Source organism: Ranitomeya variabilis, chromosome 2 (assembly GCF_051348905.1).
Source record: "Ranitomeya variabilis isolate aRanVar5 chromosome 2, aRanVar5.hap1, whole genome shotgun sequence".
Classification (NCBI taxonomy): Eukaryota; Metazoa; Chordata; class Amphibia; order Anura; family Dendrobatidae; genus Ranitomeya; species Ranitomeya variabilis.
The window spans coordinates 662,637,091-662,652,308 of record NC_135233.1 but is presented as its reverse complement, the minus strand read 5'-3'; the positions used below and the strand labels follow the sequence as shown (position 1 = coordinate 662,652,308).

The window sequence follows — 15,218 nt, the reverse complement described above, 5'->3', positions numbered from 1 at the left end:
AGCCAAATGGCGTGCCTTCCCTTCCGAGCCCTGCCGTGTGCCCAAACAGTGGTTTACCCCCACATATGGGGTATCATCGTACTCAGGACAAACTGGACAACAACATTTGGGGTCCAATTTCTCCTATTACCCTTGGAAAATTAAAAAATCCTGGGCTAAAACTCATTTTTGAGGAAAGAAAAATTTTTTTTTTATTTTCACGGCTCTGCGTTATAAACTTCTGTGAAGCACCTGGGGGTTATAAGTGCTCACTATGCATCTAGATAAGTTCCTTGGGGGGTCTAGTTTCCAAAATGGGGTCACGTGTAGGGGAGCTCCAATGTTTAGGCACACAGGGGCTCTCCAAACGCGACATGGTGTTCGCTAACGATTGGAGCTAATTTTCCATTCAAAAAGTCAAAAGGCACGCCTCCCCTTCCGAGCCTTGCCGTGCACCCAAACAGTGGTTTACCCCCACATATGAGGTATCAACATACTCAGCAGAAATTGCCCAACAAATTTTAGGATCCATTTTATCCTGTTGCCCATGTGAAAATGAAAAAATTGAGGCTAAAAGAAATTTTGTGTGAAAAAAAAGTACTTTTTAATTTTTACGGATCAATTTGTGAAGCACCTGAGAGTTTAAAGTGCTCACTATGCTTCTAGATAAGTTCCTTGGGGGGTCTACTTTCCAAAATGGGGTCACTTGTGGGAGCGCTCCAATGTTTAGGCACACGGGGGCTCTCCAAACGTGACATGGTCTCTGCTAGCGATGGAGATCATTTTTCATTCAAAAAGTCAAATGGCGCTCCTTCCCTTCCGAGCCTTACCATGTGCCCAAACAGTGGTTTACCCCCACATGTGAGGTATCAGTGTACTCAGGAGAAATTGTCCAACAAATTTTAGGATCCATTTTATCCTGTTGCCCATGTGAAAATGAAAAAATTGAGGCTAAAATAATTTTTTTGTGAAAAAAAAGTACTGTTTAATTTTTACGGATCAATTTGTGAAGCACCTGGGGGTTTAAAGTGCTCACTATGCTTCTAGATAAGTTCCTTGGGGGGTCTAGTTTCCAAAATGGGGTCACTTGTGGGGGAGCTCCAATGTTTAGGCACACGGGGGCTCTCCAAACGCGACATGGTGTCCGCTAAAGATTGGAGCCAATTTTTCATTCAAAAAGTCAAATGGCGCTCCTTTCCTTCCAAGCCCTGCCGTATGCCCAAACAGTGGTTTACCCCCACATATGAGGTATCAGCGTACTCAGGACAAATTGGACAACATCGTTCGTGGTCCAGTTTTTCCTTTTACCCTTGGGAAAATAAAAAAATTGTTGCTAAAAGATCATTTTTGTGACTAAAAAGTTAAATGTTCATTTTTTCCTTCCATGTTGCTTCTGCTGCTGTGAAACACCTGAAGGGTTAATAAACTTCTTGAATGTGGTTTTGAGCACCTTGAGGGGTGCAGTTTTTAGAATGGTGTCACTTTGTGGTATTTTCAGCCATATAGAACCCTCAAACTGACTTCAAATGTGAGGTGGTCCCTAAAAAAAATGGTTTTGTAAATTTTGTTGTAAAAATGAGAAATCACTGGTCAAATTTTAACCCTTATAACTTCCTAGCAAAAAAAAAATTTGTTTCCAAAATTGTGCTGATGTAAAGTAGACATGTGGGAAATGTTATTTATTAACTATTTTGTGTCACATAACTCTCTGGTTTAACAGAATAAAAATTCAAAATGTGAAAATTGCGAAATTTTCAAAATTTTCGCCAAATTTCCATTTTTTTCACAAATAAACTCAGAAATTATCGACCTAAATTTACCACTAACATGAAGCCCAATATGTCACGAAAAAACAATCTCAGAATCGCTAGGATCCGTTGAAGCGTTCCTGAGTTATTACCTCATAAAGGGACACTGGTCAGAATTGCAAAAAACGGCAAGGTCATTAAGGCCAAAATAGGCTGGGTCATGAAGGGGTTAAAGGTTACATGAAAACTTATTATTTTGTGATCACTATTCCCCAAGTGACCCCCAACCCTTATATTTGATATGCGGTCTGGCCTGTTGGTTAATATTAGGTCTAGCAGTGCCCCCCTCCTTGTTGGGTCCTGAACCAGTTGTGAAAGGTAATTGTCTCTCATAGTTGTCAAAAACCGATTACCTTTGCTGGAACTGCAGGTTTCTGTTCCCCAATCTATTTCAGGGTAGTTGAAGTCCCCCATAATAATGACTTCTCCTTGAGTCGCAGCTTCATCTATTTGCTTTACGAGGATATTCTCCATTGCTTCCATTAGTTTTGGAGATTTATAACAAACCCCTATCAGTAATTTATTATTTTTTCCCCCTCCCCTTATCTCCACCCACAGAGACTCTACATTTTCATTAGATTCACCTATATTATCACGCAGGATGGGTTTTAAGGTCGATTTTACATACAGACACACCCCACCCCCTCGCTTATCTGTACGGTCATTTCTGAAAAGGCTATAGCCCTGCAAGTTAACAGCCCAGTCATGGCTCTCATCCAGCCACGTCTCAGATATCCCCACCATGTCATAATTATGCTCCAACAACATTAGTTCTAAGTCATCCATTTTGTTGGCGAGGCTTCTGGCATTAGTATACATGCACTTGATGTTACTCTCTGTACCTCTATTCTTTCTTAAATTACTAACTGTTCTAACCCCACCCCCCATGCCACCGCCACCCCCAACTTCCTTATTTGTGCCCAGGTCTCTATCTGCACTATCTTCCCCTCCTATAAAATGAATACCCTCCCCCCCAATCCCTAGTTTAAACACTCCTCCAACCTTCTAACCATTTTCTCCCCCAGTACAGCTGCACCTTCCCCATTGAGGTGCAGCCCGTCCCTAGCGTAGAGCCTATAGCCAACTGAGAAGTCGGCCCAGTTCTGCAGGAACCCAAACCCCTCCTTCCTACACCAATTCTTGAGCCACTTATTAACCTCCCTAATCTCCCGTTGCCTCTCTGGCGTGGCACGTGGTACAGGCAGTATTTCAGAAAATACCACGTTGGAGGTCCTTGCTTTCAGCTTGCAGCCTAATTCCCTGAAATCATCTTTAAGGACCTTCCACCTACCTCTAACTTTGTCATTTGTGCCAATGTGCACCATGACCGCTGGGTCCTCACCAGCCCCTCCCAGTAATCTGTCCACCCGATCAGCGATGTGTCGGACTCGAGCGCCAGGTAGGCAGCACACCGTCCGACGATCCCTGTCTTTGTGACAGATTGCCCTATCTGTTCCCCTAATAATTGAGTCCCCCACTACCAGCACCTGTCTGGCCTGTCCTGCTCTCCTTTTTCCCTCCTTACTGGAGCAGTCACTCCTCCGGCTTTCAGAGGACATGCCTGGCTGCAGCAGTGCTACCCCTGTACTGGCACCCCCCTCATCTGCCAACTTAGCAAACTTATTGGGGTGTGCCAGATCAGGACTAGCCTCCCTGGCACTCTTCCCTCTACCCCGCCTTCTATCTGTCACCCAGCTAACTGCCACACTGTCCTGCAGCTCTATCCTACCATCCCCCTCCTCATCTATCCCATTGAGCGTCTGCTCTGTGAGCAGAAGACTCCTCTCCATATTGTCTATGGATCTCAGTGTTGCCAGCTGCACATTTAGATCCAGTATCTGGGTTTCCAAATGCACAATGTGCTCACATCTCGCACAGCAGTATGCACCCTCGACCGGCTGGTCAAGGACTGCATACATGTGGCAAGATGTACACTGGATGGCATTAACAATTGTGGAGCACATTTCCTAATGGGGATTGCACCACACAGAAACGTTAATTAAAAATAAATACAAAGTATTAATTAAACCAAATAAAAAAAAAAAACAGAAGCAATTCCTCCCTTGGAAACTCCCTGATTCCAAAGTCACTGAATCACAAGTCACACACTTACCGCCGTTCACACTTACGCTCAGGTCACACTCAGCTCGCTCACACTCGCTGTGCTGAAGATTTATAGATTTTTTTTTTTTTCTCTCTCTATCTCCCCTCAACAGCAATCCACCTTGCTGTTCAGATGCACTTCCAAAAAGTCCATGGTGACTATCGCGGTGATAACGCTTTTTACGACAACAATAGCTCACTGAGACCACACCACATTGATACTCACCCAGATTACCCTCTCAGAGATCAAGAGCTACCAGCTTTTTTCAAGTTCTTCACAGGACGTGAATTACTCACCAAAGGTCTCTTAAAATTTAACGACTGTCCTGAAAATTACAGAGCGTGGATAGCTTCCTACAGAAACGCCACTGTTGGCCTAGACATCTCTGCCAGTGAAGAGATCGACCTGTTGGTCAAGTGGCTAGGAAATGAGGCCACAGAACATGAAAAATCCATCAGAGATATCAATATCAACCACCCAAGCAAAGGCTTGTATATACTATGGGAGAAGCTCGACAAGTGCTACATCTCCTCAGAGAAGAGACAAGAATTCCTTTTGAAAAGGTTGGAGGACTTTCCTAAAATCTCTAAAAGCTTTCACAAATTAAGAGAATTGAGCTACCTCTTGGTAGAACACCAAGTCGCCAAGTCTGAAGGAGACCTGCTAGGCCTCCTGTACCAGATTCAATATACAAGACCTGCAGTATAGCAGATCCCAAAGTATCACTAACGAAAGACCCACTAACAAGTGCCCCCTACATAAATGCCCTTACCCACTGCAAAAGTGTAGAAGTTTTATTGAAAAATCTCTTGAAGACCATAGAACCTTTTTTTTCAAAGAGAACAATATATGCTACATGTGTTGTGCATCTACATCTCACTTAGCTGGAGATTGCAAATCCAGTATTACTTGTTCGGAGTGTGCTAGCCAAGAGCATAATACAGCTCTACACCCAGGGTCAGCGCCACAGACTCACTCACCTGTAGATCGATTTAATGAGCACGGCTAGGAGGTGAAAGAGAGTGCAACTCCTGAAGTGCCACCCCAGTGCACTCAAGTTTGAGGGGAAGGTCTTAGTAAAAAATCTTCCCAAAGATTTGTCATTTACAGTTCAACCTATAGGCCTCAGAGAAAAGGTAATTAAACTCTATTCTTGACATTCACAGCAATAGATCACTTGCCAGGTCAGCTTTCTTCGACATCTTTAAAATTGAGATACTTCGATCATCCTACTCACTTAAAACATGCACAGGGGTGAATGAGAAATCTGGGAGAAGGGCCATCAAATTAAATCCCTAGATGGGCAGATCCCCTTTGTAATAACCATTGGGGCAATATATATGAAATTTTGCAGAAAAAGTGCCGCATACTGCTCAGCGAACCAAAACTAGTACCATTAATCAACAAGCATTCTAAGCTTATTGCGAAAAGAGCAAGAAATCTTTAATGTTTACTATGCTTCTGTCACTTCAGATGTGGGTCAAACCAGCCAGGAACTGTGCTGTAGAATCCAGCAACATCATTAAATATTAAATGTGCACATAAGGACAAGTTACAAGGGTTGGAATCACATTAACTTTCTTTCTCATTGCCTTTAGTGTCATTTCAATTGCACTAATGTTTATTATTTGTTACAATTGGCACAGGTCAATATTCTTATATACATTTATTTTCACATCTATTATCCCCCAATTTTTCTTTTCGGAGCCCTCATTCATCTTTTTTCACTATTTTTCTGATATCACCTTTGTAGAGCACATAATGGATTTTATAACTTGTTGGCTGCATTTCATATATACATTTATTATGAGCTATTGCATAGCCCATAGTTTGGTATGTCACTAAACATACAGTATATACTTACCTTTTTTGTTAATACTATAGGATTTTTTCTTTTGTTCACTATATTTCGACTTAAGGAGCCAGAAACTACAGTATGTGGATTTATGCTATTTTATCCATAATAATATAACGATAGGTTTCAACCATGGAAAATGGGTATTTTAAATTTTTTGCAGTCTTCCACCATAAGTCATTTCCTCCTTAAGATATTTACACTCTTCCCTATAAATCTTCACCAGTTACTGTCTTTCATGGCCACGATCATGCATTTGCATTTTGTCACCTGATCATTCATTTCAGTAGGACAACATTTCGGATTTTAAAATCATTTTTTCAAGCTGATGTTATAAAGTATTCTAATTTACTGAGATAATGACTTTTGGGTTTTCATTGGCTGTAAGCCATAATTGTCAACATTAACAGAAATAAACACTTGAAATAGATCACTCTGTTTGTAATGACTCTATATAATATATGAGTTTGACTTTTTGTATTGAAGAACTGAAATAAATTAACTTTTAGATGATATTCTAATTTTGTGAGAAGCACCTGTATATACAGATTATACAGATATATGGGAATAATACAGGCATGCAGTTACTTCTTAGATGATTTTCTGGTTGAGAAATACTGTTATGAAACATACATAACCGTTGGTTAGGAGGAAGATGACACAATGTGACTTCAAAGTGAATCAGACGACGAGAAGTAGTGAAAATATCTGCATTATACATAATATGCCTTTGAATGATTCATTGTACAGTTGGTACAATTCTGATAAGCACGTGAGGACATGTGATAAAAGTCATTCATAAGACCTTGGATTTCCTGTAAGAGCCCGTTTACACTATACATCTGAAAACGACCAATGATTCACAACATGCTTTACAGTCAGCATTGATTAATATTCTGTTTAGACAGGTTTACTGGGCTTACTAAGGGCCCAATACACATCAGATGAAAGTCGATTGAATCTTCTGGCCAAAAATCTGACATGATTAGGAACCTCCCAACTTTTCCCTCACAGATTATGTTGGGGAAGAGAAGATTGGACTGTTAGATATTCAACAGTGTCCTTTTATTTTTTAGGGAAGATAAGTTGCTGCCAGAAAAGTCTGCCAGTGACTTTGATCTCTCTCCTTGCTGAAAATACATGAATGTTCAGCCAAGCCCTCATGTGTATGGTGGAGTCAGGAGAGATGGCTGTTTGCCAAAAGACTATTCAGGTGAGAGTTATTTTATGTGTATGGCCATATTTACCTTTCAAGGTAATCTTATTACTATGATGACGAGAATGCTGAATAATCATCATACAGAACATGGAACATGAAAAGTAAAGAAAAAAAACCCTTTAATATAAAAACCTTTTTACACTGGGATATGATAATGCAGGAAATCCCCCCCAGGCCTGATTTTGCTCCCTGTGCTCCTTCTGACTAATAGCACTTACTGGCACAGACACAGTGCTTTGCAGTGGCTCAATTAACTCCTCAAATGCCATGGTCAATAGCAACCACAGCATGTAAGATGATTGGCAGAGAGAAAAGCTCAATCTGTCACTCCATCCTCTCCCCACAGCACGCTCTTGAGGAGCTGATAGTTGATATGGCAACTGGAGGCTTAACTGCCCTCAGACGCATTAGATTAAAATTGGCCGAACGCGCCAATATCAGCTAATGTGTGTGAGAGCCTCCCGGCACTCCACCAGCAGGTGTTTTTGTGGAGATATCGATCCGGCATGTCCAATTTTGGACTTCTGATCCTTTTGTTCTCTGAAATAAGCCACTACTACAGGAATCTGTCAGGGGCTCTCTCACAGAGCGCACAGAAGCATCATCTTGGCTGAGGAGGACTTACTCCATGAAAAGATAGCAACCAGCTGAATTATTGGCTGAACCATTGTTTGGCTGACAGCTCTCTATTGTGCATGGGGCCCCTAACAATGGATGCCATTCTGCTAGAGATCATATTTCATGGCAGAGGCATGATCTACTAAGCTGCCTGTCTCATCCAGGAGAGTGGGACCATTTTTTTCTCACTTGTCATCCATGTGCTGTCAGTGTCTGTTTTTTTACTTAGCAGTTATGACCCAGCCTATTTTGACCTTAATGACCTGGCTATTTTTTGCAATTCTGACCAGTGTCCCTTTATGAGGTAATAACTCAGCAACGCTTCAACGGATCCTAGCGATTCTGAGATTGTTTTTTCGTGACATATTGGGCTTCATGTTAGTGGTAAATTTAGGTCGATAATTTCTGCGTTTATTTGTGAAAAAAATGGAAATTTGGCGAAAATTTTGAAAATTTCGCAATTTTTACATTTTTAATTTTTATTCTGTTAAACCAGAGTTATGTGACACAAAATAGTTAATAAATAACATTTCCCACATGTCTACTTTACATCAGCAAAATTTTGGAAACAAATTTTTTTTTTGCTAGGATGTTATAAGGGTTAAAATTTGACCAGTGATTTCTCATTTTTACAACAAAATTTACAAAACCATTTTTTTTAGGGACCACCTCACATTTGAAGTCAGTTTCAGGGTTCTCTATGGCTGAAAATACCCAAAAGTGACACCATTCTAAAAACTGCACCCCTCAAGGTGCTCAAAACCATATTCAAGATGTTTATTAACCCTTCAGGTGTTTCACAGCAGCAGAAGCAACATGGAAGGAAAAAATGAACATTTAACTTTTTAGTCACAAAAATGATCTTTTAGCAACAATTTTGTTATTTTCCCAAGGGTAAAAGGAGAAACTGGACCACGAAAGTTGTTGTCCAATTTGTCCTGAGTACACTGATACCTCATATGTGGGGGTAAACCACTGATTGGGTGCACGGCAGGGCTCGGAAGGGAAGGAGCGCCATTTGACTTTTTGAATGAAAAATTGGCTCCTATCTTTAGCGGACACCATGTCGCGTTTGGAGAGCCCCCGTGTGCCTAAACATTGGAGCTCCCCCACAAGTGACCCCATTTTGGAAACTAGACAACCCAAGGAACTTATCTAGATGCATAGCGAGCACTTTAAACCCCCAGGTGCTTCACAAATTGATCCGTAAAAATGAAAAAGTACTTTTTTTCACAAATAATTCTTTTAGCCTCAATTTTTTGATTTTCACATTGGCAACAGGATAAAATGGATCCTAAAATTTGTTGGGCAATTTCTCCTGAGTACACCGATACCTTAAATGTGGGGGTAAATCACTGTTTGGGCACATGGTAAGGCTCGGAAGGGAAGGAGCGCCATTTGACTTTTTGAATGAAAAATTATCTCCATCATTAGCAGACACCATGTCGCGTTTGGAGAGCTCCTGTGTGCCTAAACATTGGAGCTCCCCCACAAGTGACCCCATTTTGGAAACTAGACCCCCCCCAAGGAACTTATCTAGATGCATAGTGAGCACTTTAAACCCTCAGGTGCTTCACAAATTGATCCGTAAAAATGAAAAAGTACTTTTTTTTCACAAAAAAATTATTTTAGCCTCAATTTTTTCATTTTCACATAGGCAACAGGATAAAATGGATCCTAAAATTTGTTGGGCAATTTCTCCTGAGTACACCGATACCTGATATGTGGGGGTAAACCACTGTTTGGGCGCACGGCAAGGCTCGGAAGGGAAGGCGCGCCATTTGACTTTTTGAATGGAAAATTAGCTCCAATCATTAGCGGACACCATGTCGCGTTTGGAGAGCCCCTGTGTGCCTAAACATTGGAGCTCCCCCACAAGGGACCCCATTTTGGAAACTAGACCCCCCAAGGAACTTATCTAGATGCACAGTGAGCACTTTAAACCCCAAGGTGCTTCAGAGAAGTTTATAACGCAGAGCCGTGAAAATAAAAAATAATTCTTCTTTCCTCAAAAATGATTTTTTAGCCCGGAATTTTTGTATGGGGCAAATGTTTCTGTGGAGCATCTTATGGGGCCATAATCAACCTTTGTGCAGCATTATATGGGGCATACTTTTGTATGAAGCATCTTATTGGGCCCATCATAAACTTTATGGAGCATTATATGGGGCATATTTTATTATGGAGCATCTTATGGGGCCCATCATGAACTTTATGGAGCATTATATGGGGCATCTTATGGGGCCCATCATGAACTTTATGGAGCATTGTATGGGGCTCCTGATTCAATATGAATATTCAAAAACACTTAACCTACTGATGTCTCAATTAATTTGACTTTTATTGGTATCTATTTTTATTTTTAAAATTTACCAGTAGCTGCTGCATTTCCCACCCTAGGCTTATACTCGAGTCATTAAGTTTTCCCAGTTTTTTGTGGCAAAATTAGGGGTCTCGGCTTATACTCTGGTCGGCTTATACTTGAGTACATACCGTAAGTAGATTTGTATCACTACCGCAACCCTCGACCTACTGTCTCCTTCCCCATAATCCTGTAGAATATAAGCCCGCAAGGGCAGGGTCCTCTTCCCTCTGTACCAGTCTGTCATTGTTAGTTTTGTTTACTGTAAGTGATATTTGTATTTTGATGTAACCCCTTCTCATGTACAGCACCATGGAATTAATGGTGTTATATAAATAAATAATAATAATAATATCACTATACTAATGCAGACTCACAGAATAAACTTAAGGCCGGGGTCACACTTGCGAGTGCAATGCCAGAAACTCGCACGAGTCACTCGCATCAATACCCAGCACTGCCGCCGGCACTCGGGAACGGCGCGTTCAGCTGCATAGAAATACATGCAGCCACACGCTCCAGTCCCGAGTGCTGGGTATTGATGCGAGCGACTCATGCGAGTTTCTGGCATTGCACTCGCGAGTGTGACCCAGGCCTAACACTTAATATCTGCAACAAATGAAAAGCGTTAAATTTTCAATGTAAAAAACAATAGTAGTATTTCTTCCCATAAAGAGTCAATAAAAGATAGGTATTAGGTTGTATGCAGCCTAAAATGTTGGCACTGCCAAATACATCTCATGCAGCATTAACCCCTTAGTGACAGAGCCAATTTGGTACTTAGTGACCAAGTCAATTTTTGCAATTCTGACCACTGTCACTTTATGAAGTTATAGGTCTGGAATGCTTCAACGGATCCCACTGATTCTCAGACTGTTTTTTCATGACATATTGTACTTCCTGTTAGTGGTTAAATTTCTTCTATATAACTTGAGTTTATGAAACAAATGGAAATTTGGCAAAAAATTAGAAAATTTTGCAATTTTCAAAAATATAATTTTGGTACACTGAATCAGAGACTGGTGTCACATAAAATAGTTAATAAATAACATTTCCCACATATCAACTTTACATCAGTACAATTTTGGAAACATAACTTTTTTTCTTAGGAAGTTATAAGCGTTAAAAGATGACTAGCGATTTCTCATTTTTCCAACAAAATTAACAAACCCATTTTTTTAGGGACTATCTTACATTTGAAGTGAGTTTGGGAGGTCAATATAACAGAAAATACACAAAGGTGACACCATTCTAAAAACTGCACCCCTCAAGGTGTGCAAAACCATATTCAAGAAGTTTATTAACTCTTCAGGTGCTTCATGAGAACTAAAGCAATGTGGAAGGAAAAAATGAACATTTTACTTTTTTCACCAAAAAATTACTTTGGAACTAATTTTTTTTATTTTCACAAAGGTATCAGGAGAAAATGGACCAAAAAATCTGTTGTGCAATTTCTCCTGAGTACGTCGATACTCTGTATGTAAGGGAAAGCCAATGTTTGGGGGCATGGCAGGGATCAGAAGGGAGGAAGCACTATTTGACTTTTTGAAGGCAAAGTTGGCTGGAATCAATGGCGGGCACCATGTCGCATTTGGAGACCCCCTGATGTACCTAAACAGTGAAATCCCCCAATTCTATCTCCAACCCTAACCCCAACACATGCCTAACCCTAATCCTAACCCTGACCATAACCCTATTCCCAACCCTAACCATAATCTCAACCATAACCACAACCATAACCCTAACCATAATCCTAACCACAACCCTAACTCCAACAAAACCCTAACCCCAACACAACCCTAACACAAATCATAGCCCCAAACCTAACCCTAGCCCCAATCCTAACCCTAGCCTAACCCTAGCCCAACCCTAACGCTAGCTCTAACCCCAACCATAACAATGGCTCCAACCCTAACCCTAATGAAAAAATGGAAATAAATAAAAAAAATTATTTATTATTTTTACCTAAATAAGGAAGGGGGTTGATTTACTATTCTATTATTTTGATCACTGTGATAGGGTCTATCACAGTGATCAAAATGAACCAATAGGAAAAATTTCCAATTGTTGCAGAGTGCCGGCCGGCAGATCTCGGCGGGTGCAATGCGCATGCACCCACCATTTTCTTCCTGGAAGAAGACACAACGGCCGGGGACATCACCATTCCATTCCATGAATAACGGTGATCACAACACTGGGGTCGGTAAAAACCCCAAATCCCAAATCATGTTCTCCAGCATCTCAGCTACTCCCGGTAGCCGAGACCCTAGAGAATTTCCGACACTGGGGGGCACTATACACTTATTTCTCAGTGAGGAATAAGTATCCTTAACTGCCGCCGTTAAAAGGTGTATCGGCGGTTGTTAAGGGGTTAAACAAGCCCTCATTCAACAACGTTGACAAATGGGAAAAAAAACAAGACTCTCGGAATGCAACAAATAAAATAGATAAATAAATGTGGACCTTAAGGCCAACTTAGGCCTGATCTTTAAGGGATTAAACAATAAAACAAGAGGTCATTTTCTTTTAATACATTACCTATACCCATTTATCTATCTTGTACTGACCTCTTTTAGGCCTCATTCAGACATAATTGAATTTTTCCTTGTACTTAAAAAATGGACCAATTTTCATGACTGTTTTGGATCCGACTGTCATCACTGTTTGGTCACTGTTTGTTGCATACCATAAATTTTCTCAAGCTCCTATCAAGCAAACATGAAAGTCAGACAGCATGCGGATGGCCGATTTTTGTTTCACAGACCCGTAGACTGGTGAGTTTGATCTGCAATTTGGATTACATTTGGATATCTCCCTGTGTTTTGGTGCACAACATTAAGCCTGTAAAAAAGGATATGTGAACAATAGGTATTTGTTCTATCTGTGAAAAATACAGATAGAACTCAAACGTGAATAATGTATGTCTGAATGAGTCTTATGCTGATTTATATCCAAGTTCAAAGTTCAACCTCATAAATTAACTTACAAGGTGCAATGAGAACAAGCTCCCTGAAAGATTTAACCATTACTGTAGTACATAGAGGCAGCATACGTCAAATGGTCCAAAATTTTACAGTAAAAAATAAATTCTTTTAAGAAATCAATTCTATCAACAGTCATTTTAAGCTGGTCATCAGCTTGAAACAACTGGTAATCTAAATATTTCATAAGCTGTATTTAAAGGAGAAGGGTTATTTCATTAATAGTTTACATACTGATAACATTAGTATTTTATCTAGTTTATACTGATCGTTAGATACAGCGTTCATCTTTTCTGAGCTGAAATACATAAGCATTCCCTGTGTCTAGAAAAAGCTTGCTCTGCTTGTTTGTATTCTGTGAAGAGTAGTCTTCGCAACGGGAATGAAAAATTGAAATAACTCTTCTTCAATGAAATGCACTATAGACTTTTTTTCGGATGCGTACAGGACGTTGACTATGTCACTGACTGTTTCCAACAATTTCCAGAATATTTGGATTATAATACAGGAAGAAAGTTAGGATGAGTTGAAGATTAACAAAGTAACATAAATTCTAACTTTCTTCACACTGTAAAATGACACTTGAATGTACAACTTCCACAACACTCAGTTTTTAATGTAAGTACACCATAACAAGCTTCTGAATTATTATCCAACATCACACCACCATTATATTGATCACATTACTTGATATTGAATTAGTATTTAATTGCCAAAAATTCAATATTCAACAAGTAATCTTGTAAAACATTAAATGACAATGTTTACTTAACACTAAATAATTTTTCTCTAAAATTTCTAGAACGTGTTCTACTAAATTCAGAGAATAGATTATGACCATGGTGACAACTGGCAGGCATTAGAGTTAAGCAAAAAGATTCTCACTGTCCGGAGTAGATGACAGACCTCTGTAGCAGCTAGACCAGGGCAGTCTCAACTTCTGAGCCCAGCATTCTTAGCACCTCTTGGATTACCAGGTCCCCTAACATCATGTAATTGTGGTGTGTTGCCTGTCATAATGTCACCTGAGACCTAGTGTCAAGACATAGAAGAGTCTACTAAGTAGAACAGGTGCCCAGGATGCCTGTACCTCAGATGTCAAGCACAGAAGAGAAGACTGGCTTGATCTGGCTGTCATGGAGGATCAGACTGGAGGCTAGACCCGAGCAGCACAAGACTTTTTCTCAACTTTTACTCAACTCAATGGAAGCATACTTGAAGCTCATAATTTTCATGAAATTCAATTGTCTTAATCCAACCTACCGGAATGATGCAATACAGCCATTGAAAGGCCATATAAATATTAGGGCGTTCTTTGGTGAACCATGGAAAGCACATATATCTTCCTCATCTTCATCACATGACAACACTTTCATCTGAGAGAGATTCACTTTGTGTTTTAGTCTAAAGCTGGTGCCTGACCTGAGAAAAAGAAAATCAAGTTACAATATGCAGTGTTGAGAAGGGTTTATTCTATGCATTGCAATAATTTATGGTAGATTTTTAGGCACACTTTGTAGTATTTACATAAATTGTATGTTTGTCACAGAAGTTTTTTGTGGTCAGTGAGTTGAGTAATGGAATAATCAGGATACAATTTTAATTTGTGATATTGCGCCTGTAATATTTTTACATACTTGCTATAGATGGTTGCTATTCATTGGTTACTTTACAGGTACAATCAGGTTGGACATATCTGATGGTAGACAATTGTACATGACGACCTTGAATTTCCACCATTAGTAAAAATCGGTGACCAGAAAAATGCACACAGGAAAATTGCCCACATGAAAAATGCACACAGGAAAAATGCACACAGGAAAATTCCCCACACGGAAAATTCCCCACACGGAAAATTCCCCACATGGAAAATTCCCCACACGGAAAATTCCCCACATGGAAAATTCCCCACATGGAAAATTCCCCACACGGAAAATTCCCCACACGGAAAATTCCCCACATGGAAAATTGGCAATTACAGCATCACAAAAGTTTCAGATCTATGATATTTCAGGTGCAAGGTGAGGATGTTCACATAATATGTGATCAACTTGTGATTTACAGTTGACCTAGTGCAAAACTGCAAAAATGATGATCTGTGGTTTGCAGCAGTCTGTCATTATCAGCAATAGATAGATCTAGTCTGCTCTCTTCTCTCACTGATTCTGCCTTACTCCTCCCACCAGCCAAGAGCAGCAGCACATGCAGAACCAGCAGCAGTGTGATCCAGAGGAGCCATAACTGCTATCAGTGCTCACAAAAGAATCACTGCTGCTGGCAGAGATATTTGGT

At 40.2% G+C, this 15,218-nt stretch overlaps 1 protein-coding gene across 1 annotated transcript in view; it reads right to left on the bottom strand.

Annotated features, from left to right (window-relative positions):
* The window catches only part of TAGAP (T cell activation RhoGTPase activating protein), a 46,187-nt gene extending 31,854 nt beyond the window's left edge, over positions 1-14,333 (bottom strand). Inside the window, exon 1 of the mRNA XM_077289226.1 lies at positions 14,190-14,333. Within this exon, the coding sequence (XP_077145341.1) occupies positions 14,190-14,302 (113 nt within the window). The 5' untranslated portion in view covers positions 14,303-14,333. The remainder of the gene's footprint in view (positions 1-14,189) is intronic.
* Positions 14,334-15,218: the final 885 nt, after the last annotated feature.